At 55.0% G+C, this 26,579-nt stretch overlaps 1 protein-coding gene across 2 annotated transcripts in view; it reads right to left on the minus strand.

The window, feature by feature from the left end:
- The window catches only part of ANXA2 (annexin A2), a 28,615-nt gene extending 3,113 nt beyond the window's left edge, over positions 1-25,502 (minus strand). The window contains exons 1-11 of one of the 2 annotated variants that reach the window (XM_044438911.1): positions 25,448-25,502; positions 16,280-16,339; positions 15,626-15,725; positions 11,766-11,860; positions 9,876-9,989; positions 5,058-5,148; positions 3,918-3,997; positions 3,533-3,592; positions 2,588-2,681; positions 2,033-2,128; positions 572-630 (exon numbers count right to left, since the gene is read on the minus strand). In XM_044438911.1, the coding sequence (XP_044294846.1) occupies positions 572-630; positions 2,033-2,128; positions 2,588-2,681; positions 3,533-3,592; positions 3,918-3,997; positions 5,058-5,148; positions 9,876-9,989; positions 11,766-11,860; positions 15,626-15,725; positions 16,280-16,327 (837 nt within the window). In that variant the 5' untranslated portion in view covers positions 16,328-16,339; positions 25,448-25,502. Of the gene's footprint in view, positions 1-571; positions 631-2,032; positions 2,129-2,587; positions 2,682-3,532; positions 3,593-3,917; positions 3,998-5,057; positions 5,149-9,875; positions 9,990-11,765; positions 11,861-15,625; positions 15,729-16,279; positions 16,340-25,447 lie in introns of both variants that reach the window. The other variant, XM_044438910.1, reaches the window with a different exon arrangement.
- Positions 25,503-26,579: the final 1,077 nt, after the last annotated feature.

A 26,579-nucleotide genomic window follows, 5' to 3' on the forward strand; every position in this document is an offset into this window, starting at 1 on the left:
GAGGGGAGGGGAGGGGAGGGGAGGGAAGAAGGCAAGGCGAGAGGGGAGGGGAGGGGAGGGGAGGGGAGAAGGCAAGGCAAGGCAAGGCAAGAGGAAGGGAGGGGAGGAGGGAGGAGAAATCCAACACTGTCCTAATATTCAGTGGTACAGAAATGAAACAGCAACAATGCCAAGGTTTTCTCTTGATTTCTACCATTGTCGTCATTGCCTGCCTTTAACCAGTGAACTAATCTAACTTTCTCCAATCTGGGGCACTCCAGATACAACGGACGACCAATTCCCAGCATCATGTTGGGGGCTGCAGTTCAACACATCTAGAAAGTACCGGCCGGGGTGAGGGGGATCCCCTGACTGATTCCACACACATATTGCCAACGTGTTGCCAAAATGTCTCGGCTCGGCCCCAGTGAAAGAGGAGTGGCCGGCGGGAGGCGGCGGGTGCCGTCCTCTGGGCCCCCACCACACAAACCCCTTGGGATCGAGGGTGCCTCCGGGTGCCCTGCCCCCACCAGCGGCACCGGAAAGGGGGCTCCCCGGGGAATGACGCCCCTTCGCCTTCCAGATGCTCTACCTTCATGGAGTCGTACAACCGGTCTGCGAAGTACAGCTGCTTGTTCTGAATGCACTGAACTAGGAAGAGGAAAAAGATCGGTATTAGGTGGAGATCTGCTGCACAACGAGCAAAGGAAGGGTGGGAAGTTTTGCTGGAAGCGGATCCCAGTCAGAGGATCCTGGCACGCAATCCTGGAGAGATTCAACGGATGACGGACCCCTAAAATCCAAGGTCCAAATTCTAATATTTATTTTGGGCCTCGAGACTAGGCATTTCCCCAGCCAAAATGCAGCAGTATTTAGCAGAGGCCTCCCAAGGCTGGTGCCTGCCAGATGTTTCAGACCATGAGTCATGCTGACAGGGGCTGATGGGACTTGAAGTCCAAGACATCCAAAGAGCCGCAGGTTAGTGGGGCGGATTTAGCACAGCACGCACGAATCATCCACATCTTGGACTGCAGGGAATAAATTCCACTAAACTCACTGGCTCTCTTTTGTGACACCAAATCTCAACTTGGAAAACACGCTGAGCTTCCACTAAATGTTAAGCCGACTGGAAAGTGACTCTTCCTTGTAAGAAGGCAAACCAGTAGCCTGAAGTAGGAACTTGGTCAAGGGAAAGGATGGAAAGCATCAAGCAGAGGCTGGATATTAAGGGTTAGATTTAAGAGGGCAGGATGTGCTCCAACGGAGCAAAGCTCAGGGAACCCAGGTTCCATTTGGATGCCAGGAAGCACTTCCTGACAGTCAGGACCCCGACGGTGTGGAATGGGCTTCCACGGGAGGTGGTTGAGGCCCCATCAGTGAGGGTGCTCAAGGACAGGCTGGACATGCACATGGTAGGCGTGTCATGAAAGGAGCCAGCTGGAGCTGGGGGTCAGACTAGATGTCCCAGGAGTCCCCTTCTGACTCGCTCCGTTTCTATGTTTCTATGTTAATTATTATGTGTCGCCACGAACCACCCACAGTGCTTTGACTATCGGCAAGATCGGTAACATAAATCAGCAAGCAAGCATCCGTTGACTGTCGCTGTGCTAACTGGCTGCAGAGCACAGTGAAACCTGAACGAGCTCCTTCGCTTATCTGAGAGGGGAGACCCACCACTTCCCCCGCGCCCTGGTGTGGAAAATGCACCGTGCGACACCACCACCAAGCACGCCTGCCAACCACGCGCCGGCCAGTGCAGCACTGGGCCGGGCGACCCGGACGCAAGCCCCGGCTCAGCCAGGGCGGCCACTGGGCAACCCTGGGCCAGTCACGGACTCTCAGCCCAGCTGGGTCGTTGTGGAGAGGGTGAAAGGGAGAGGGAGAGACGCTCGCCAGCTGCCTGGGGCCCCACGAGAGGGAGGAAGCCACGATACAAAGGCAGGGCAATAGCAATGACGTAACAGGGGGGACCAGGCTGGGAGGTGTCAGCCGAATACCGCAGAGCGCCCCCAGCTGCCCGGCCTCCCCGCCTCGCCCTGCCAGGCTCACTCACCGAGGTTCAGGAAGGCGTTTTCCAGGTCCCCTTTCACCTCCTTCTTGATGCTTTCCAGCATGTCGTAGGGGCTGTAGCTCTTGTACCTCTCGAACACTGTCAAGGTCAGGGAACAGAACAGGAAGGTCAGGGGGGGCTGCAGGGGCACTGGAAGGGGTGAAGAGCACAGGCCCCGAGGAGTCGCTGCTGCGATTTTGCAGGACCGGGAAGAAAACGAAACTGGCACCCAGGCCCTGGCAGCTTCGGTTCTTCAGTGTTGTGCGGCCAGAGAAGGGAAGGAGCCCGAGGGAAGGCACTCTGGGGGGCCAATTTTGCTCAGGGACTCCTTTGGCTGAGCCCCCACTGCTTGTCAGAGAGCCATTTGGACTGCAAGAGTTGGACTGGCAAGTTGAGTGCCTCGTCCACAGCCACGGAAGCCGCTGGCTAACTGAGGGCATGCAGAGCAAGCCACGCGGTTTCCGCCTCCAGCACTTTGCTGCCGCCTCCCAGCATCTGCTGCCTGAAGCCCCTCTTTCACTCTGCCTCGTGGTAGGACTGGCCCTGGGTTCTGGTTACCTTTCTGAAGGTGGGGAATGCTTCTCTCGGTCATGATGTTGATCCACTTGGGAACGTCGGTGCCCTTCCTCTTCACGCCAGCATCATACAGATCCTGCAGGGGTGCAGAAAGGGGCCATACCTCAGCCACTTGGCCTGAGCAGTAGCATCCACACCAATGGGAACGTGTCCCACCCGAAGGAGTTCCCCACATGCAACCCAAGGGTGGGGAACCTGTGGCCATCCGGATGTCGCTGGACTCCCAGCCAGCTCGGCCAATGCCCTGGGATGATGGGAGCTGTGTCTGGAAAACATCTGGAGGGCCACAGGTTCACCACCCCAACAGACCTGTGGGACGGCTACCAGACGTCACACGGCAAGTCTCTGAAAGCCTCCAACCCATCGAAAGCTGCCTTGGTTTCCAGCTCCGTGATCTGCTTTGATGCCAAACAAGGCGGGCCTTTGGGGCTTATGGGGTGGGGAATGGCAGATGCAGCAGGGTCTGCCTGGCTTTAATTATGCGTGGTGCAGCCAAAAGCTGAACAAGGTCTATCCTTCCATGGCCCTATCGGAATCGAAGGTCACCAATGAGACTGTGACACATTCCGGGACATGTCACTTGCGGGGCTTGCGGCTGCCAGGTGTGGCAATGCACACTTCCATGGGGGGCTTAGGCCCACCGATGGAGGACAGGCTGCCTCCCCACATCGGCTGCGAGGGGAAGCAGCAGCTGTTGCACCTGTGTTCGGCAGGGGAGCTTCCTGGAGACACCTGGTGGGCAACTGTGGGACATGGAAGAGACGCCTAGATGGTCATCCATTTGAGGGGAAAGGTAATGGCTGGGATAAAAATGTGGCTGAGATGGCCTGAGCAATGGTCCTCCTCGCCTGGCCAACCCCTGGAGTTTCGGGGGCATTCTGGAGCGGTGTGAGCCACGATCGGCCGGGGACAACCAGCACCACCTACCCGAGCATCCTGGTCGATGAGCTCGTAATTCACCACAGACGTGTCCTCGTTCCTCCTCCCCTGTGAGGCAAGAACAGACGCCACTGAGAGAAGGCCTTTTCCGGGCACAGCCATGAAATGCTTCACCCAGGACATCCCGCACTGCCTCCTCTGCGCTGCTAGGCTGAAGAGCCGTCGGGGGAATATGGACTTTGCTACATGCCGCCTCCAATTCCACGATCAGCCCTTTGCCTTCTGCGTCATTTACTGTGCAAGCCCATCATTGTGGCTTCCCACCCCTAATTAGACGCAAGGGACACAGCAATGATCCGTGAAAACGATCCGCCCCGCTCCAAAAAAGTCCAAGCAGGCAGGGGACCAGAGGGTCAGAGGGCGAGAGTCCTACCTTGGCCAGCGCTACCATCAGCTTGCGGAAATCACCGGATGTGTCAGAGATGATGTCTTTTTCCAGCTCAGTCTTGTACACTAAAAAGTAGAAGCAGTTGTGTAAGAAGCAAGGAAGCAGCCCTGTGTTGCACTTAAGTGTGCAAACCCCGCTCAGAGGTATGCTGAAATCCTGCTTTCTTTGGCACTGAAGGGGCCCTTCAGCCCTGCTGCACACGGGAGTGAGGGGGACCAGAGGTTTCCTCTGTCACCTTGGAACCACGGTTGCCCATTACAGCCAAAGTCAAGGAACCATGGTTTGTTGCAACCGCAGGAAGGTGAAATAAGCTAGGAACAAACCATGAGGGAATATGTAACCCCTAATCTCATGCGGGCTTGTTTTCACAGATATAGCGACCATGGCTTGTCCTTATATCGGACCTGAGCTTTTGGTTCTAGCCTTCTCCTAGGTTTGAAGAACCTCAAGTGGACAACCGAAACAAACAATAAGTAAAAATAAAGCATCTTCTGGTACCTTAAAAGCCACATGATTCTTTTTTTTTTTTTTTTTTTGCTGGCAAAAACTGACAGGGCAATCTTTCACAGGCCTACTCAGAAGTAAGCACCAACCTCATCGGTGGGATATGCTTCCCCTCTGGAAGCTTAAGGCCATTTGTCCAAAGCAGAAACCGGGCTTAGGACAGGAAAAGTGTGTGTGCTGCATACGAAAGCCCAGTGCAGAATGGGGCTCACTGAAAACATTAATTTGCATACCAGTAATGTATAGATTAGCTGATTTTAAAAAATGAAGTTGCCTTTGTGTGTCCTTCACGAAGAATATTATTTTATGAGAACTGAGGATGGCCCCCGTGACAAGATGCATTGTAATCAGTGCATGACAGTCATTGCCCAGAAGAAGGTGTTGGCCAAAATGCATGGACATTTTGCATTTTTCTTTAAACATTTCCATGCATCTCTTTGCCATGTTTTGCCCCCTCTTCCTTGTCTGGAAAACACAACAGCACTCGTGAAATCTTTCTTGCGCTCACCACACACTTTCCATGGCTGTTGGAATATCATTGTGTAAATTTTCAAGGGGTTCGACTCTGCTAGTTCAAAGAAGAAAATGGAGCAATTCCACCTTGATGCCTAGCCAACTTACTTTCCTTGTAAACTTTGTTAATCACGGCGAGCTCCTGGTTTGTCCGTGAGCAGATGATCTCAATAAGCGTGTCTTCGTCCGTTCCCAGGCCCTGAGACACAAATGAAAAAACCAGTGTATTAATATAAATTCATACTCCGGGGCAATTGGCTCCTGACTGAGGGAGGAGAGGTTTGAAAGGCTGGCCCATGGCTTCAGAAGAGGAGAGAGAAATTTTGCTCTTTAGTTCTGCTTCTGTTAGATTCATCCCTGCCTGGAAATAGGGAAGGCAGCAGTACAAGTACGAGAACCTTTTAACGTGCATTAAATAATATTTTTTTGAGTCCAACGTGTTTGCATGACAGTTTTCCTCAGGGCAACATAGCCAGTGCTTTTTTGTTTAAAAAAAAAAAAGGTGCCGGAACTCACGTCGCCGGCAGTAAGCGCGCGATCACACACACCAATCCCAAGCCGAGCAGCATCCAAAGCCGAGCAGCATCCAAAGCCGAGAGCAGCGCCCTCACTATCTCACTATCAGATAGCAGACACAAAAGCAGCCTGCAGGCACTATGTCAATGACGTTTGCTGCTGATCTGCTAAGATTCAAAATCACTTTGTAAAATCCATGGGAAACAAAGGTGCCGGAATGCCGTTCCGGTGTGTTCTATGACAAAAAACACCCTGAACAGAACTCACAGCAATCCTATTCTCCCCTGTACTCCGTTAGTAATAATAAGCAAAGCAGAACTTAGAAAACACGGAGCATTACTTTGTTTTACAGCAGCCTTGATGAAAACTGGGAATGAGCCGAGCCGGGCTGGGGACACGACCACCGAGTACACCGCGAGATGACTTCTCCAGCACTCTGCTAAGGTCGGAGCAAAATCTCCTGTAACAGTGATGCCCTTAATGGTAGCAGCTGTATCATGGAGCCTAACCCAGCAACTGGTCTGTGCTGGCGGGAGCTGGAAGAGTTCCCATCCTCTAACTACCGCCTCCCATGGGCGTCCAGTGTGGAAAAGCCCCCACGGTCTTTCTCCGGCAGCCAGGGAAGCAACCAAAAGCATCGCTACTTGAGGGGTGGAGGCAGCAGCAAAAACTCCGCATCCAGAAAAGATACTGGGCAAGAGAGATACCCCCCCACCCCAAAACTAAGTTCTGGAGCAGAATGCACAGCCCCACCCCTTCAGTCTATGCCAGCTAAAACCTAAATCCACTCTCCATTTTGAAGCCGTTTCTTTGGAAAGGACAGCTGCAGCGAACATTAAATATTGTACTCAGTAACAGGTGCCGTGCACCAGAAAGGGGTTTTTTCAAAAAGGTGTTTTTGCACAGGTGCTTTTGCAAAAAGCAGCCTCGGCACTGAGCAGCCCTTTCAAAATAGGCAATCTTTTTGAATAAAATCCCTGTTAATCCCAAAGAATAAAAATCTATTTTGCACGACAAACTAATATTCCGATGTCATACATTCTGAACAAGCTGGAAGAGTTCAAGGGACATAGCATATAAAATATGTATTTCAAAGTCTGGGTTCTTGTGATCAAAGTCAAGATTTAATCATTTCGCTCCTGTTCCACTTCTGTTCCCTGAACAGTGAGCATATAAAACCGAATACTGAAGTACAGCTTTGAACTAAAAGTTGAATTAACTGGGTGTAAAGTGTAAATCAATTATGAAGCTGTTAATACAATAAGAAAATTATGAATCCACATGAAAAGGTGTCGGGTGTTAATTAAACTCTTTGGGAACTCAAATGAACCTTCCTGGCAGAGTTCAATCGAAATGAGTCCTGCCAAAGGGCTGGAAGTAGGTTGTTAATTCCAGATCTGTTTCAGTTCCACCCAGGATCATATACAAAATGGTTCTGGCTACACGCTGTTAGACTTTTAGGAAAAGAACATAATGAGCAAGACTTATTTTTGTCTCTCTTAAAGAGGAAGGAGGTTTCGAATCGATCCATAATTGATAAACGAATGGCCTCCAGCCACAGAAGGCATGTGTTTTCCGTGTTTTTGCATTACAGAGAAACTCTGGAGTGCCAGCACTGAGATGGGAGGAAAATGCCCCTTTGAGGTACCCAGCAGAGCTTTCTGCCGGATCAGGGCTGCACGCAGGTGCTCGGCTGGATGCTTGACGCACACCCTCCCTGCTGGGTGCTAAAGCTAAACCTGGCTGGGAGCAGAAAGGCTGGCTCTGCACGCTGGCCGTGAACGATCGAGGGGAGACGCAGGGAAGGAGTCTTGGCTCCAAGGGCATGCCGAGAGTTTGCCCTCCCCTGGAAGTGGCTACCAATCGATCGATCGAGCAAGCCATCCCCTCCTCACGGAACACCCGGTATCAAAGGGAAATGCTCGCATCACACATTTTCTCAGGTGTGCTGGTGTCCCATGTGCAGGGTTTTTAAAAATCACCCCCGTGGTCAAAACTGAAGCAGCAAAAGTGCCACGGATGTCGCCTGTGCTGTGCAAATAAAAGCCAGTCGCTTTCCAGCCTGCGGAGAAACACGGACCTCTCCAGCGGTGCGGCAAAGCAGGTCTTAGGCGAGGCGAGGCGAGGCGAGGCGAGGCAGCAGTGGCTCTCAGCGCCCATTTGCCACCCCAGTACAAGGAGAGAGTTCTGCAACTGGGAGGCCAGTCCGGTGGAGCAGCAGTTCAAGTGTCTGGATAAGACTAAGGAGACCCCCACCTGCTTGGCTCCTCGGCTGCTAGTTCCTGGATCTGAGTTTGCTAGTGCCTGACATTCAGGAGACCTTTCATGAATGTCTTTACAGGACCATAAAGGACGCCATACATGCCCCGTGCATGAAGCAGAAGCTCCGCCCCCTCAAGCTAACAGAGCTACACAAATCTCACTGCCGTTCAGAAATCATGCACAAACACCCCATTCATAACACCAGCCATATGTGGGACCTTCATTGCAGCTTGCATTTCCCAAACTTGGACTTCGATTTGCAAAGAGGGCACTTTTTAAAATGCGGACTTTTAAGCAGCACACATAAAGAAACGTCGTTTAAGTGCATGTTTTGAAGAGTGCAGGCTTTTGAAAAGGTGCATCCGCACAGTTGAGTTGCATTCAAAATGTGCTGTCTTCAAATGAATGAAAAATGCACGGGACAGATCGGAGCGAGCTGAGCCCAACTCCAAAGTGCCATTCAGATTATTTTGGCAAACCTGAACTAGGTTTTCCAAGATCTCATCCCAGCTGCATCGGTCTCTTAGAACAGGCTTACGAACAACATTTTCAGAAGAACTTTGTCAATTGCGCCCTTCCTACCCCAGGCTGCAACTGCAGCCTTGCAAAGCTTGTGGGCTGGACAGCTAAACGATAAACCCCAGAAAACAACACGAAACGGGTCCCCTGGCCACAGGATGTTGGACTTTTAGGAAAAGAACATCATGAGCAAGACTTATTTTGGTCTCAAAGAGGAAGGAGGTTTTGAATCGATCCATAATTGATAAACGAATGGCCTCCAGCCACAGAAGGCATGTGTTTTCCCTGTTTTTGCATTACAGAGAAACTCTGGAGTGCCAGCAATGAGATGGGAGGAAAATGCCCCTTTGAGGTACCCAGCAGAGCTTTCTGCCGGATCAGGGCTGCACGCAGGTGCTCGGCTGGATGCTTGACGCACACCCTCCCTGCTGGGTGCGAAAGCTAAACCTGGCTGGGAGCAGAAAGGCTGGCTCTGCACGCTGGCCGTGAACGATCGAGGGGAGATCGTTTATGGCCCCTGGCCAGCTCAGCTACATTTGGAGACGGGAAAGTTCAATGCCAGCAGAGGGCAGCATTGGACAGAGAAGGAAGAAGTCGCAAAGATTGCCACTCCTCATTCACACTGGGGATTAGGAACAAAGTTTAGGAAGATAAACAGATAAGCAGCCCGTTGATTGCAGGCCAAAGGGCAGGGCCCATCCAGCCTTGTGGGTCAGGGCAGAAATAGATCAAAAGCTGCACACAGCTGTGATGTTCATACAACCGTACGGTATGCCAGAACCGCTTCGCACCAGGACTGAGCCTCGAGTCTCGGCAGAAGACCACCAGCTTGGCATCTGCTCTGGGGTGGGGTTCTGAGAGGGGCCGGGGAAGCAGCGGGTTTGCTTTCTTTTATTTGAATGCCTGCTTGGCTTCCACTGGCTGGCAGCCCTGGGGGCAGCTTTGCTCTGGGGCGTTAGCGGGTGGGGGGAACAGAGCGGGGGGCAAGTCCGTGGTGTGAAAACTTAGGAGGAGTCAGGGCTGAAAAGCTGGGGCTCAGGACCTTGGGAAGAAGGGACCCAGGGTAGCGGATATTCCTGCACAAGGAGAAGCGCTGCCAGGAGACTCATTTGGACTGACGACTCAGGTGCAGCATTAATGAATTAGCGGTTTCAGGAAAAGGAAGGAAACTGGATCTCTCTTCCCAGGTGTGGCAACCTCCAGATCTTTCGGATTGCAGCTCCAGACATTTTCCAGCATCTGGCCATGTGGCTATGGCTGACTGAAGGGGAACATCCAAACTAGAGACCGAGCTCACCGGGGCGACTGGAAGCTGAGCGATCTACGATTATCACATGACATCTCCTTGCTCGTTTTGCAAGGAACCCACCGTGGCCTCCCTGTTTTATCCCCACAACAACAACCCGGTGAGGTGGCTTAGGCTGAGAGTCCGTGGCTGGCCCACGGTCACCCAGGGACCCCTCTCCTGATCCTGTTTGCGGATCGGGGCAATGTGAGCTCGCCTCTTCGAGCCAAAACATGTGAAGCTCCCTGACTCGGAACCGAAGGCTGCACCCAGCCCTGGGGCACGTGGGAAAGGGTCTTTCCAAGAAATGGGGCCGTGCCCCTCAAGCCCCTGCTTTCACCCACCTTCATGGACGCTTTCAGCTCGGACGCATCGTACTGGGCTGGGGTCTTCAGCAGGCCCAGGATGACGGTCTCCAGGTGGCCGGACAGGGCAGACTTGAGAGCTGCCGGAAGTTCCTGGAGAGAAAGCAAGAGCCAACCATTTAGGACCCATGGTCGATCTCCAGAACTTGCCCCAGTCGAGGATTCTGGTCTTTAACTGGGTCATTATTTTTTCTCTATACATGGGGGAGAAACAAAAGCTTGCGGAAGTGATCCAAAGCTTCCCATTTCAGGTGGGTTGGATACTTTTCTATGTGCCAAAGCCTCAGCCAAGAAGTCAGCCAATTCCCACCAAAGCAGTTTTACAGGAAGACCCCCTTGGTCCTACTATGAGAAGGAGGGAGAAAAATGTCTCCCTACCCATCTTCCACATCACGCCTAGGTGTAAGGAGGTCCACATTTTGGGGAGCTCCAACGCTCTTCTGAACTAAGCTGGAGAAAAGGGCACAACTAAGCTGCACTCAGAACTTTGGAAAGGGGCTGCTGGGCACACACAAGAAGATTCCTTGACAGTAAAGGCCTGCTCATGAGTAAACCGTTCCATATGGACCACTTCTGCCAGAGAGCTTATGCAGTGTTGGAAACAAGGTGCTTGGCCAGACAGAGGCTTGGTTTGGCCCTCGAGGGCCCTAATGGGACCACAGAAATGATGCTCACAACCAGAACAGTTGGCACAATTCTCTGTTTGTTGGGTCCAGATAAATGGACCCAAGCGCCACGCCAGTTTCACACCAAATGCATAAACGCAGCCCAGCCTGCAGGGTAATCTATCACGCACTGCCAAAGGGTCGTTTGGAGGCTCCCAGCCTGGAAAATTCTCCAGGCCATTGTCTTTAGCCTTAGTTGACTTGAATTGACTAAGTATCTACAAGCCTCCAAAACATTCCACTGGAAATAATTCCTTTCTCAGGGAACTTGTCCAGGGCACGCCGCTCCCTCCTACATCTGTTTCCTGCTCCTCTTCCACTGACTCATGATTTTCCATAGTGGGATCAGACCATCATCTCTTTGCACACTTGGCAGGGTGCCTCCAAGCCCTTCGGCATCTGAAGACCCTGCCTAAAGGGAGGTTTCTCTTGGCCAGGGGAGGTCTGCAAGGAATGAGAAGCCGGGGATGACCGTGACAGCTGAACTGGCGAGTGCATTTCCTGAAACCGTCTGATGAAATCTGCAGGAGACTTTCCCCCAAGCTGCTCAGCCTAGTCTTTCCAAGCCCATGCTCCCCAGACGCATCAGCATGCACCATCCCATCAGCCCCAGCCAGCACAGGGAAGGCAAGTCAGTCTACAGAGGTTGTTCTTTCTTTCTAAAATGGAATTCCAATTGCAGCAAAATTTAAGGGGTGGGGGGAGTGGCTGCAAACACAGCCTGCCCCTTTGTCACCTCTTTCTTACCCCTCACAGCCCCTGCATTTGATGGGATTTCTTGACTGACCAATCAGCATCCCACATCCAGCTGATGCCCGCCAGTCATTTAACCAGGAAGGCAGGTCTGGATGCAGCCCCCGAACAAAGCTCCACTTCCCTGAGAGCAGATGTTTCCAAACTGTTGTGAGCCATCCAGAGACTCAGTGTGATTGGACGGCCTAGAATATCCCAAATAAATAAATAACCGAGCGAGCAAGCGAGCGAGCGAGCAAGCTTGGGGCTCTGCCTGTCTCCGGCACTGCAATTCTCTCCACCCCTCCGCCTTCAGATCCAAGACCCAAGACAGTGAATGGAATGCAGCATAGCCTGGCCTGGCTTGGGGTGGCCTCTGCCGGGGATGATGAGAGTCCACACATTTTCTTAAGGCCATTAAATCAGGGAAGGGTGCCATGTAGGGTGTGCTTGCCCCCCCCCACCCCGGTACCTTCTTTGTCCTCCTCTGGTAGGCAAAGGCAATGTCCTGGCGTTGCTCGTTGCTCCGGTTTGTCAAGATGTTGACGATGGTGACCTCATCCACACCTGCCAGAGGAGAGAGGGAGAAAGCAAGAGAACATGAACAGAGGGCCAGTGGCAGGCCGCCAGCAGCGCCTGAAGCAGGAGCCTGCAAAGAGCTGGCAGCCACGTCCGCAAAACCTTCTAAGAAAAGGAATCAGTACGGCACAGACATCCAGCGCTCAAGCGCTCCGTGTACTTCACAGCCCTGCAGAATCTGGAACCTGCCACGGCATCTCTGACCCGGTCCTTGCAGCCCCCGGTGCAGGACTAGCCTGAAATGCCTGGGGCTCACGGTGGAAAAACTAGTTATTTTCCACTGCTGAAATGCATACTAGGGCAAAAAACCACACTGGCCATGTGCCACCTCCTCCACCAGAGGCGGCCTGCCTGCATGCACCCACTGCAGAGCAGCTGGGTGGGAGGAGGTCTTGCACCCATCCTGCTCGCTGGATGGACTCAGGGCCTGATCCGGCAGGGCTGTTCTTGTTGCACCCTGCCTTATCACCCCCCCTCCCCCTGAAAGCTCGAGGTGGCCAAAGGGCTCCCCAGCCAGCAAGGCAGGCTAGACGGAGAAAAGGCAACTGAGCCCAAGTCCTGCGGTGAGTTCCACAGCTAGGCGGCGATTTGAACCCGGCTCTCCCTAGCCCCCAGAGACTACTCACTCGGCACGGCACGGGCTTCAAATGCCCTTCTGCCCTCCCTCTAATCAGCCCTTGCCACCCCCCAGGGTTTCAGCAGGACTCGTACGGAAGAACCTGCCGGGGGATTCTGATTCGTGGGCCAGAGCCAGCCCTGATCCGGCCACCTTGAGCCGCAGGCAAAAGCCCCCCCCGCCTCCCGCCAGCCTCCGCCTTTTCCCACTCCCCTGCGGCAGCTTTTAAACCATTCCCGCAAGCATCCGAGCCTCTTGTGGACCAGCGAGCGAAGACCGAGCCGCCAGCTCTGTGCAAGCAGCCCTGCGGGTGCAGTTTCTCTCAATAATTCGGCCACGAAACGGCCTGCTGAGATACAGAAGCTCTGTATGTGCAGGACGAATCCAGGCCCCGCCGACTGCGGGAAGCAATTATGAGGAAAAGCTCTGGGGGGGGGGGAGGCATTTTCCTTATGTCTGCCTTTTCTCTCTCTTGTAGCAATGCAACTTCCAGAAATTATACTGGTGCGCACACGTGTGGATACTTTACACGAGATGTCCGCAGTGGGATTCTCTACGCGAAGCCAGCAACCACTTCCCCCAGCTTGTTTTCCCAACAGGCCTCGTCTCAACAAGTTTTTCCAAACGGCTAAGTCAGGATGGTTACGTCTATCGTGCCCAGAAAGGAGTTTCCAAGACGGGTTTAAAATAGGAAAACCTTTAACCAGAAACAACAAACAAGCCACCCACCCACCCAGAAGGAGCCAATGGTCATGCAGGCATAACCACCAGAAGAAATGGTGCGCAGACCTTGTAAATAACTCTCCATGGTCTGCAGTCTTTCCCTAGACTAGAGTACGGAGGAATCATTGCTTTTGTTAACTGTTCAGAGAGCCTCAGCGATCAGGTGGTAGAGAAATTCATTTATATTTAGAAATTTATTTATATCTAGAAATTATATTCATTTATATTTCCATGTATATGCTGCCAAATGCATAAAGTCCCTAGAAATAAAATAAATACCAAAAGAGAAGACAGAAGCTTCTAGTCCTCAGGAGCAGAAGCACTACCACCATATGGGGAATGCAAAACCCAGTACCTCATTCCACCCCTGTGTCTCAGACCACACGGTTGTATTTTACACATGAAGTGATCGCAGTTAAACGGACCAGGAGCTTAATTGTGCCAAAGAGGCCGAGTCCTTCCCTTCGGAAGAGAAAGGCGGAAAAAGGTGCAGGGGGTTTTGGAGGCATCGGCCGTACGGAAGCACAGATGCAACGATGCTCTTAAAAGGCACGGGCTTTTTACAATGTCGTGCTTAATCTCTCCATCGGCTGCAACTCTCACCCACCTCCCACAAATCGCACCCATAAAACGAAGCAGCCTCCGTTTTCTCTCTCAAGGGTCCCTTTCTTAACCTGCCCCACACATGCTTTCCCATTCACCCCACATTTCCCCATGCCCCAATCCCTGGGAGGCCTTGCCCTGCCCTGCCCTGCCCTGTCCATCGAGGGCCAAGTTTCCAGGCTCCTCTCAGGCTCAGCACATCACCCAGTGGGCCGCTGTCGCCCCAAAACGGGCACATCCTTGCTTCAGAGGCACCCACGCCATGAAGGCACAGCAAGGCGAAAGACCAGGCCTCGAAGTGGCACTCGGTCCTCCTGCATTTCCTAGATGACAACCCGTTCCCACTCCTGGGGACTGGAAGCTGCTGCTTCTTTCAAAGTCCAAAATCCCCGAGCTGTGCAAGAAAACCAGCCGCCGCCACCACCACTGGCAGCTGCTGCTGCTTTCAGTCCTTTCCCGGGGACCGTGCCAAAATTCCCTGGTGGAGGGCAATGTTGCCGCAGGGCCTGCAGGCCCTCCCACTCTCGGCCTTGCCCTCCCCCATGAGCCGGCGTTCCTGGAGCAGGATGGACGGCAGCCACGAAACAAACGCTCGTGGGGTCGGCCTTGAGGCGCAGGGATACTTCCCACAAATGGCAGCAGATGCGTCACTGCAGGGAGGTGAGTCACTCCGGCTGGGAGGCTGCTGGAGGGAGGGGAAGCCGGGCAGCTCGAGCAGCCCAGTGCGGCCAACGGGGGCTGGCAGGAGCAGCTCTCCAAGCGGGCGGCTTGAGTGCCCTCCTTGGACTCTGCACCGGTGCAGCCTTGCTTCCCATCCTGTGTTTGTCTGGCACGGAACCATCTGCAAAGACGATTCCCAAGAACTGTGCGTTTTAAGGAGTGGCTCTCCAATTCCGCCGGGCTGGCAAAGGTGCCAGCGCTGCGTTCCTCCAGGCGGCTCTTCCCAGTACAAGAAGCAGCCATGGGGCAAATTCCCACCCCACCCCGAAGGTATCCAAACACGGCTGGGATGTGTCATGAAGGAAACACTGGCCTGCGGTTTCTCCGCACTGGAGCAGAGCGGGACAAACCCTTGCTGTCCTTCCCTTCGTCCTGCAAACGCAAGATCGGCCCGTTTTCCAGAAAGGAAAGGGGGTGATTTAACTCCCCCAAGCAGAGCCTTTTCCAAAGCTGCCCCTTGCAGGAAAAGCCACCCTGGAATATTTTGCATACCAACAGGGAACCTTGTCTTGTGGCTGGGAGAGTCTGGGTCCCTGCAGCTTCAGTGGGGCTGCAGCAAAGCTCGCAGGGAGAAGGGAAGGCTTGAGGGTCCCACAGGCGAGGCTGGGACCTCAGCTACGAGGAGCAGCCTTGGTGCTGAGCCCCTGAAAGCCTCCGCCCCACCACGCCACCGGTCTCCATCCAACCCCTTCACCAGGAAGTGCAGTGACATTATTTTCAGTCAGCGTGACCGGACGGTGGCCAGCTCCCCACCAGTGGAAACAACCTCTCCCCCATGAATGTGCCCACGCTTCCTTGGGGCCAGCCAGATGAGTGGCCAGTTCTACTCCTTTCGTGCAAGTGACGGGGTGCAGGTGGAAATGGACGAGAGGAGCGCAGGGCTGAGGCTCTGGCCTCCTCGGGTTCGCCATAAGGGATGCTCCGCTTCTGAGCTGCCGGGGACCCGGCTGGGAGCAAAACGGGCTCAGATCCAGCCCTTTATCCCGCAAATGTAAAAGCCACAGCCCTGCAGCATCACAAGATGCCTGACATCTTGTTCCGCTGCCGGCCAGAGAAAACGGGAGAAGCAGGGCTCCCCTTCAGCCACCTACCTTTGGTCTTGATGGCCGTTTCGAGGGCTGCAGCATCTCGCTCGGCGTCGAAGTTCCCGTATGCCTTGACTGTGGCGTAGGCACTCGGAGGGAGGGCATGCTGTGGGGGGAGGGGGGCAAGCAGAAAGCGGTTCTGTGAGAAATGCACATTCTAACCAGCTCAGGGTTTTGCCCACCCCCCCGTCTCTCTCCTCTCCCTTTGGGCAGCACCTCTCTTTTAAAGAACTGGGTTTGATCAACAAACATATTCAGACGCCACCGCGGGACAGGAAGAGAGAGAAGAAGGGGTGCCCCTGAGCTGGCCCATGAGAAAGGTCTGTGGCATCATTTCTGCAGGAGGAAAGTGATCCCCCAGGACTCTGTCCAATCCCTTTTTCCAGCCATCCCAGTAAGCAGCCATCTCCACCTTTCATGGGAATGCACGGAGAGATGCCGGCGCAGCAACACGAGGCAGCAGTGGAGAAAAGTCCAGCTGTTCCTCAGCCACGCATCATTTCCCATTTCTCAGCAATGGCAGGGGCTGCCCGGGAAGGCACAGCCTTTAGGCTTAATCAGGAAGAGATTACAGGGCCATTCCAAAAATCTGTTTCCCTAACACTGACATCTTATGCAGGTGCCTTTGAACTTTTCTGGTCATGATGGCGGAATACTTACATCTCCCTCGAGGGTGAGCTTGCTTAAGATTTCGTGAACTGTAGACATCGTGAGAAGAAGCTGGAAGAAACAAAGAGAGATATCAGGTCCATCTGTCCGAGCTTGCTGCACTCTCCAAATTGTTACCAGCAAGGCGGGTGCCACCTCTGTCACGTTTGGATCACGCTGGAGCGTTCCACGGGCTCTGCACCCGTGGCTTGTTGCAAGCATCACAAGAACTGGAGCTTTTCTACCCACCAGGGAGGCTGAGGATCAGGGCACGTGCCTGGTGGATTCGTGGAAGAAGCAACATGAAAGCTTCTTCTCTCCCAGCTCGGCCTCTTGCAGCGTGATCCTCTGCATGTTACGGTCATGCAAATGCACGAAATGTCGGGCTGGATCAGACCAAAGGGGCCAGCTAGTGGCCTGAGAGCAGCTCTCCAAATAGGGATGCTCATGTTTTCCAGAGCCAGCGGCCTCCAGTCCTTCAGGTGGTATCAACCCCCCCGCCTCCTCTCCTCTCCTCTCCTCTCCTTTCCTTTCCTTCTCTGCCCCATCCTCACCAGGGCATCCTCCTGATACTTCTCAGCCCCCTCAGGTTGCTTTTTGCTTTCTGCAAGAAGACGTTACAGCCCAAATGCCGTGCCTACTTTGGGGCTTTATTTATTTTATTTCATTTATTTTTCAATTTATATCCTGCCTTTTTCCTACAAAGGGCTCAAGGCAGCTTACATCCTTCTCCTCCTCCATCTTATCCCCACAACAACAACCCTGTGAGGTAGGTTGGGCTGAGAGTCCGTGACTGGCCCAAAGTCACCCAGTTGGCTCCATGGCCGAGCGGGGACTCGAACCCGGATCGCCTGAGTCCCAGTCCCGTGCTCTAACCACTGCACCACACTGGCTCTGTGGCTCTTACAACGGCTTCCCCATTGCCACTTCTGCAAAGACGGGCCCTTGACAAGGAGGTGAAAACAGTTTTGGGAGTCCAAAGCTTTCTCCAGATGCGTTGGACTCCCATAATCCCATACCACTAGTCCTACTGGCTGGGACTGTTGGGAGTTGTAGTCCAAAAGATGGGGTTGAGGATTCATTTTGTTAATAGATTTGATTGACGAAGAAATGACATGACCTGCTTAACTTAACTACAGCTTTTCCCCAGCTGGTGTCCTCTGCATATTTTGGACTACAGGTCCCAGTTCTCCAAAGCTAGCAGAGGATGCTGGTAACTGCAGTTGAACATGTCTGGAAGGCACCAGGTGGGAGATGGACTGCTCTGCAGAAACCAGCTGCATTGCACCTTTCCAGTTAAATGGAACGTGTAGATTGTTTCTCCCGACAGACAAAAAATACCGTTATGATGGTCAGGACAGAGTTAACCCAAAACAGAGGAAATATTCTCAGGTGCCTGAACAAAACCGTGATTGTGCTGAACACATTTCGGCCACTGCTTCGGCTCCAAACATGCCTTCAGAAGAAGCATCTGGAAGACTCCGGGGAACACCTGAAGATGAGGAAGGAAAGTGCTTCCTCAGACCCTTTGGGCATAATGGACACGTTCTTTTCAGGCACCCGAGAACAGGTTCCCTTCTGCTCTGGGGCACAGAACCTTCTCTCCCTGCCCTTGCTGCATCCATGATAAACTCAAGAAAGTTACTGGCATCATTTTAAGTCTCTCTCCAACCAAAAGAAGGGTCACAAGGCTGCCAGAAAGATCAAAGCAAACCGGGAAGAGCCACTTCCATAAACAGATGAGCAATGAAGGTGTGGCAGCGAAAGGAGCGTGGGAAGGAGACCCACCAAGACATAGACATGTGCTGGTATCAGAGTTCTGAAATGACTGAACTATCTAAAAGGTTCGATTGATAGCCGCCTCTCCTTTGGACAGATGTGGAAAGAGATGCCTCCAACAGCTAGAGGGAGACCCTTTAGACAACTATTCTGGCTAAAAATGGGTACTGCATATGCTGGCAGGCAGGAAGCACGCTTGTGGACTAGTAACTTGAAGCCCTATTTGTAAGGCTGGCAGCTCTGTAATGCTGGAGATGCTGCAGAAAACAGCAAAGCAGTTCAATAAGAGTATGTATGCTGATTTGACTGTGGTTTTTCTTCCCAGAAATCCCTCCCCGCTGCCCGCCCGCCCGCCCGCCCGCCCGCCCCTCTGGCTCATGATCTAGCTTTTTGCAGAAGTCATGGCCCTCTGGCCTGGAAAGGACCCATGTTTCTGGAAGAAGAGACCATTGTTCTAAGAAGGGTGCAGAGTGGAGGAATGCGAGCCGCGCCATTCCGTTCCATTCCGATCAAGCATGAGCAGGACGGAACGCCCGCATTCCTCAGGTTAGAAAAATATTTCTGCCGCCAGCCACCTTCTGCCACGGGCTCACTGCAAAGGTGTGCTCGCTGGAAGCCTCCAGCTGCCTTGCCTAACACGACACCTTCAAGTGTTTTGGGCTCCCACCGGCCCCCGGGGGCCGTGGCCCCAAACACCTGGACAGCGTGGAAGGTCGATTTGGTGGAGCCATGCAGCGCAGCCATAGAGGGAGAGGATTCCGAAAAAGGGGAAGGACGACTCGATGAAAGTGCAAAGGGCGTGTGACTCAGTCTCCCCCAGCAACCTTGTCCGAAAGAGCCGCACAGCCGGGGCGTGCCGGGGACCCGAGGAACCACTGCGGGGCCCGGGAAGCTCATCCAGTCCACCCCTCACCACACGTGGTCCTCCAGTCTCCCCCATCAGCAAGGAGAGCTGCAGCACGCAGAGGCCTCGCACGCACGCCGCCTGCTTTCTCACACCAAGCGTGCAAGCTCCGAGAGAAATCAGGGTTGCTCCCAGCCCTCCAGCAGCTGCACCAGGGCGGTAAAAATAGCTTTTTGAGGGCACCCAAGCCACCAGCGGGGAATTTGAATGGGCACCATTGCTAAATCAGATGAAAACCACATTCAAACACTTGTTGGGACAGGAAAGCACGCGCAAACACGCACACACAATCTGAACCAAGTCCAGCAAGTCAGGGAACACACCCTTGGAAGGGTCGTTGAATTGCCACATAACACTAGAATAAAGAGAGGCTGATTAGAGGAGAGCCAAGCCCTGGAGGCGGGGAGAGAGACTGTGCAGTCATACAAGGGATTTCTGCAAAGCCCTCTTTGTTGGAGTGATCTTTGACCAGAGAAGAAAGATCATACACATCCAGGGCTGCAGTGACCTTGTGAACTGCAGAGCCTTCTTACAGCAGCTCTGAGGATTTCCACCTGAGGAGGTTTCTAGTCCTCATGGGTGTGGCAAAGAGTTAGAAAGGCACAACTTGTAGGACTGGAAATCCCGGGAAGCTCCCTCTGGTTTCTGTGGGACTTGCAAGCACCAGATGTTCCCTCTGAACTGCTCTGCCTCTTTCCTTATGGCCTGAAGGCTCCACCAGGGACAGGCCCAGATGCCTGTTCTGATACCCACCACATGCTTGCGCCATCCAAGTCACGTGTGTGGAAGGGACAATGGAACGCGTGACCAAGGGAGGTGGCGGGCTCTCCTGCACTGGAGGCATTCGAGAAGCAACTGGGCAGCCATCTGAGAGGGAAGGATTAACTGGGTGTCCTGCACTGAACCCTCTGGCTCCTTCCAACTTCCAGGATTCCATGGAATTGCCCAAAACTTACATCATCCCAACAGAAGAGTCAAAAGTGCTAAATAAGCAAGTAACTCCAAACATGTGTATTTGGTAGCTCCAAAATATGCATCCCAGGCAAAGGCGGGGCCTAAGGAAAAGGGGTGGAGCAACAGCCAACGGTCTTCCAGCCTATTTCAGCATAAAGCTTTTCCTCCAAGCAAGGAAAGTTTTGGGGGGAGCCTCAGACTTTTCAGACCAGGGAAAAGCAATGCAAAAGCTAGGAAGTGGCCACGCGACTAGGGGCCAAAGAAAGGGGTGGGGACAGGGGAAAGGGGCGGGGCCACCTGGGAAACCTAGCCCCCCAGATCTGTCCCCTTCAACCGGAGCATCTGCCCCCCTGCAAAATTCATGTTGGAACCCCACACCTCCCAGATAGAAAGTTGCTTAAAAATGGAAGGTTATTAAGGAGTGATTTCAATCCCCGGCCTGCTGGGTATCCCGCGCCACACCTACAGAAAAGATTAAAGAAACATGCAAGGGCTTGTTCCTTCCTGCTGGGAAAAGCAATATGAGCTTCCATTCGGCTCAGCACTTCAAGCCAAGATGTCAAGACTGGAGACAAAGAGGCGCACCTCCTTCCTTCAGCTGCATCACGCTCCCGAGTCCAAGAACGGCAAAGGGCACAGCAGCGGAGCTGCTAATGGGAGAAGGAAATCAAGGCCGGGCGCCTTGGCCCAGGCCGACTGCAGAAAAGCACGACGCAGGTAGTGATCCGGTGCCACACCTGCCATTAAGCCCAAGGACTTGGGGAAATACTGTGGCTGGGTTGCCCCAGTATGATAACCGACACTCAAAAGGTTGAGCAGATGACGACCACCCTAAAAACGCCCCAATGACGGCCACTGGGGATAACATACTGGGCAGGCGAGGCCTTCAAATGCTTTCTGGTGCGATTTACAAATGAGCAGATCCCTGCATGTTCCGACTGCCTTTACGGAGCCCTGTGCGTTAAGAATTGCATATGTTTGGCCATATGTAAAATAGTGAAGGGTATGTGATATATGTGCGTTCGTTGTAAAAGGTTCCCTTGGCTTTCCTCTGAGAACATGGACATCGTTTATGTTAGCTCTCCTGGTTTTGATTAGCGTTGATTTTTTGAAACTGACAATAAAAATTGGGAACAACATAAGAGTTCCCAAAACACTGGCCTCTTTCTGCTTAACAGTTCTCTCTGCCAGGCATATTCCAACCACTCCGAAGGATGGGAAAACTGCGCAATCGCTGGGAAAGCACCCAGCCACTTGTGGTTGAGAGAAAGCAGGGTGGGCAGAGGAATGGGGCGGGAGAAGGGGTAGAGCACCCTGGGGAACCACAGTGAGGCAGACTGGGGCCGTGCGGGCTGATGGGAGTTGTAGTCCAGCACCTCTGAACATGGGGGTAAGCTGAGTGAGTTGGTTGTGTTGCAAAAGCTGCTGCAGGAGAGGCAAGTCTCTGCCACCCCAGGAAACGTGGAGATACCTCGTTGGGCAGAAGCTGCACTGACTGTACCACTTGGCTCATCTGAGCGGTCTGGAGCTGACGAGGGGCTTTTTAAAGCCATTCGGCTAATTGATTAAACACATTAAAAAAATAAGGACACGAGTGAGCCAGTTTCCCGCAGCCGTGCTCTGCTCTTGCCAAGTTCCACCCCGGCCTGCTGGGGAAAGCACTGCCCCAACTTGCTGCGGCGGCTGGGAGAGAAAGCCAAGGAAGCCGCCCCTGGCCACGGAGCGCAGGGTGTGGCCACATCCTTGCGCAGGGCTCCAAGGAGAGAAGGAAGTCCCACGGGCACGTGGGCCGGGGCGCGGTCGGAGAGGGCCGGCGCGGGGAGGGCGCGCAGCAAAGGGGCACCCCCCGCCCCAGAGACCCGGCCAAGAGCTCTACCCCACCAAAAGGCCCTTCTCCGAGCCGGAACACGGCTGCTGAAAGATGCCTGGTTTCAAATACGCGTTTGCAGGAAAGGACAGGCCTCGGCGGCGGAGACAAAACCCACAAAGACACTGCGCAAAAATGAGATCATGCCGCGCGGCCTCTGCAGCCGAACTCAATTAACTTCAAAAGCAGGACGGGGAGGAGGGAGGGAAGGAAAAGGCACCATCTTTTCCTGAAGCGACTTCGACAGCATCCTTCCAAAACAATATTCTGCGGTGCTGTTTACCGAGCTGGGAGAAGTGGAAAAAGCCATTGGTGGGGAGGGGCGCCCTCGGCAGAGCCTGCTCACACCCTGGCCTAGCATAGCTTCCTCCCTGCCCCCCAACACCCCCATATTTCCTGCCTACTGTGGCTTGGCACCAGCCGGGTGCATTCGTGGCCAATCCGTCGCTTCTTTGCAAAAACCCTCCCCAGACCTGCCCCTCTCCAGTGAACGTCACGTGAATGCGGGGATTTGAACCCGGATCCCCTGGCCTTGCTGGCCTGCACAGACTTTCTCAGCCACTCCTTGCTCCCATTTCGAGCAGGCCTCCAAGGACGCCTCAGGCAAGGAGGGACCAATACACCCCGGTGCTTCGAGAGCCCCACGTCAGCTTGTCTCCCCCCATGCCATCTGGCCACCTCGGTGGTGCCATCATAGCGACAAGGGACATGACTCTGGGCATCTGTAGGCAGAAAAGGCTCCTCTGTATGCTTGGGCAGCACGGCTGGATGGGGCATCCTGGGCTGGAGTCCTTTCCCCTGACTACACAAGTGTAGGGTTGCACCCTATAGATTCACTGCAACTTACCGATCTGTACAATAATCCGCAAGCCCCCAGGGACAGATGCAAGATGCATTCCCTACAGTTAAGGCAGTGTGGAGGGGGCCACATGTGCATACAAAATATGCATGCAAAAGACTCTTTCTGTGCTTCAGCTTTTGCAGAAGGAATTATTTTCCACAGGGAAAGAAGGGGGATGCTTTCCTGCAGATCAACGGAGCACAAATGCTCCAGACATCCATCGAATTTAATTGCATCTTTATGAATTTCTCCTAGCATCTGCAATGCTCTGTTTCAGCGGCTACAGTCTGATTTCTCCCATTCAGTGCCACTCAGATGGATCTGAGGCACTCGATGGGAAGGTAGGACAACTCGAAAGGAAGCAATCGCTTCAAGGGATGGCCAGGACGTTCGGTGCTTCGGGCATCTTTCTCAGAGCACCTTCTCCAGAATTAAAATGGGGGTTTCCGCTCTGAGAAGTTCTTCATTGAAACCTGCTCGGAAAGCAAGAGGGGACTTACTCCCTGGCAATATGCCAAGAGCCACAGCCCTAAGTTTCGTATCATTTTCCAGACAAGTGGAGCCACAAGTCTGAACTGGCTCTGAAAATGGGAGGAGAAACTTGGAAGCAACAGGGGGAAAGGAGGCCTTTAATGCTATATAATCATAAAATAGCAATACTGCTAAAAGCAAATTGATGGATGGTGCAGAAATCACATCAAGAAAAGAGCAACTCTCTGTTCACAGGTATTTCCCCTCCTTTTCATCCTCACAACACCCCTGCAAAGTAGGCTAGGACACCAGAGAGCAACTGGCCCACAGACCTCCGGGGAAATATGTGGCTAAGTCATGCTTTGCACACCGCCCCCCCCACCCCAGCTGCAAGCCCCTGACCCTCCACACTGGTTTTCTGTTCACACCGTCTGGAGACACTGCCCCCTCCCCGGCTTCTCAGCACACCCCTGACTCTCCCTTCTACAAGCAGGAGGTGGCAAAGGCGTGGTCCTCATCTGGTGCCTGAGGTACAGGTGGGCCTGGCGGGGGGGGGGGGTGTATTTAGAAAGCAATAGAGGGACATCATGGGGGGTGGAGGGGTTTCCCTCCATGCTGCCCCCCAAGAAATGCACTCAACATTTCCTCTGCTACACTTCCCACCGAGCAGGGTGGGAACTCGAAAGCGGCTCTCTCACCAGCGCCTGGTACAACTTCCTGCCAGGGGAGGCGCACCCCCACGGCTACTTTTACCCCTACGCTGACCACCTTTTTATTTAACCCAAGGCACCGGGTGGTTGCGTTTTGTTTGGTTTGGTTTTGTTAAGGTTAGAGGGCTATTCTTGCCCTTCCATGGCTTTGACGTGGAAGCCAGGCCTGGCGCTTGCTGGACGCAGCGCCGTTTCGCTCACACGCCAAGCGGCTCTGCTCCGCTCCGCTCCGCTTTGGAGCACGGGCGGGGCCGAGGGAAGGGCCGCGCAGGAACAGCGAGTTGCAGAGCTCTGCTCGCTGCAAACACGCCGACCTGCCAGGCGGGCATGGGGGGGGGGGGGTGAGGATGCGCACGGCGTGACACAACCGGAGCCGTGCAGCTGGGAGGGGCCGCGCCCAGGCCCCGCTCTGCAAGCAGCATCTCCCCCTGCGCCGAGCGGAGCAGAGCAGAGCAAAAGGGGAAATGCACGGGGGATTAATCATCAGGGCGCTGTTCCACGGCTCGCTTTTCCCCGCCAGTTGTGCTGCGTCCTGGCAGCGCCGAGAGACTCGGGGCCGCTTCCGGATCCCATCCCCGTCTCCTACGTGGCCCGGAGGAATGTACTAGCAACCGCGCACCGAGCGCAGTGGGAAGTTCTCCCGCACATGCCGCGCGGAAGCGTGTCCGTGCGGTTCTTCAAAAGCTGCGGTGTGTTCTGCACTTCCACCCCTGGCGATGGGGTGGGGACACAGAACGGCATTGCTCAAGGAAGGGATTGAGCAACGGAGGGACGGCTCAGGAACGAGAAGGCATTCGCCTTCAGCAGTTGCCATTCAGCAGCCACCCTTCTTTTTAGACCCCCATCCAATCCTCACAGAAGCATTTAGGCTTGCGGGTTACACAGGACTCCGCGTCAGTTTGCAATCTGCCTGAAGGGCTCTGACTAACTGAAAAGCTTGCGCATTCCGAAGACGCCAGGCTGTCTATGTGACAAGACCCGTTGCTGGGCCGTCACCAAGCCAGCTGGCGCACTACGAAGAGGGGGGCGAGGCACTGGTCCCGCGAGGCTCTGGCATTCATTCACCTAGCAGGGCGGGTGCTGCGTGGCGCACACGTGTGCGGCCCAGCGTGAGGAAGGGGGCTGGAGGGGAGGCGGGCATGAAGCAGAGCAAGACAAGCGTGGCTCGGGACCCCCGGGGGAGGGCGGCCCGCTCGCCATCCTGCGCCCACTGCCGGATGCTTTGCTGGGCCCCGCGAGCATCCGCTTCCTGCGGCTTCTCCACGCCCGAGGGGGCCGCAGCGGGGCTGCCCAGAGAGGGGGCAAACTGGCAGAGAACGCCCCCCCCCGCGCAGGCCTCGGCCCCGCCCGGGCCCCCTCCTCTGCTCTGCGCTGCGCGGAGGCCACGTGGGGCGGAGGCCCAGGGCGCCGAGGTGCCCCGGGGACCCTGCGCAGGGGCCCGGCTGCCCTGGGCGAGCGCAGCGGAGCGGAGCCTGCGAGGCGCTTCCCGCTTCGACAGCCGCCGCCCCTGCGCCCGGGCCGGGGAGCCGCTGGCCTCCCGCGCCCCGACCTTCCCTATGGGCGCGCCACCCGCTCCCGCTCCCGCTCCCGCTCGCTCCCACCCGGCCCGCCCGGAGCGCGGGGGCGGCGAGCCCCGCGCGGCGGCGGCACTTACCTGGCGGGCGGCGGAGCGCGAGTCCCGGCGGCTGAGCACGGCGAGGGGCGCGGGGTGGGGTTCTTGTACTGCCCCGTCCTGCTCGCCGCCCCCTCGAATCCCCGCCCGCCCTGACGAAGCCAAGCCCGGCCCAGCCCCGGGCAGCCCCGCGCCACTGACTCAGCGGCGCGGCGCTGCTCCGCTCCGCGCTGCTCCGACGGCGGGAGGCGAGCCGCCCCTGGGGCGAGGCGGGCAGGGGGGGCCGCCCCCCCCGCCGGAGCCTCCGGCTCGCTCGGACTGCAGCGCCCGGCATCCCCGGCGGGCCCCTGGCGCAGCCCCCCTCGCGGGCGCCAGGTCGGGGAAGGGCTCTGGGCAGCTCGGGGGCGCCGCTTTGCGCGCGGGCGGGGCGGGGCCGGGCGGGAGCGCGGGCGGTGGGGCGGGCGCGCCTGGGCACTTGGTGGCCCACGAGCGGCTCTTCAGCAGGCCGGGCGGGGGGGGATCCCATCAGCCTTGGCCAGTGGTGGGGCCAACCGGCTCACCTGGGCCAGGGCATCCCCGCGCTCTCGCAGGTGCCGCCCAGGCGGACCACAACTAATCCCGAGCAACCCCTCTGCCCCCAGCCATTAACACCGGAGTACGGAACTGAAGCCCGTCTGGGGAAAAAAGCCTGAATCAGGAGTGCCTGCCGCGCATCGCCGCTAAAACAGGAAGCAGAAGGTCCGCTCCATTTCAAGGCTGTGGTCCAGGCCCTGTTTGCACGGGACTTAAAAAGGCGCCATTCTGGAAGCGGGCTTACCTGGGCGTAAGGCCGCTGCGCTTAACGGGCTTATTCGCCAGCGACACAAGCAGGGTTGCTGTTGAAAGCGGCTGGCACTAGAAAGAAAAAAAAAAGCAGCAGCACAGTTACACTTTTCCAGGGCTATTTTCCTCCAGGAGAGTTTGCCGAGCCATTAACAGAGTTAAGGCCTAAAAAGTGAGGGCGGGGGAGAGGAACGGAGCAGAACTCTTTCTAAATCCGCTTCGCAAAGAACAGGCCCGGGGAGCCGACTGGTGAGCGACGCCAACCCAGCATTTGCTGTGCCGAGCGAGCAAACGCTGAACTTTGCCTGTGGTGCCCCAGGCAGGGGCCGGCATCGCCGCGCCGCCTCCCAAG

Source organism: Varanus komodoensis, unplaced genomic scaffold (genome assembly GCF_004798865.1).
Source record: "Varanus komodoensis strain SLA01 unplaced genomic scaffold, ASM479886v1 scaffold33, whole genome shotgun sequence".
Classification (NCBI taxonomy): Eukaryota; Metazoa; Chordata; class Lepidosauria; order Squamata; family Varanidae; genus Varanus; species Varanus komodoensis.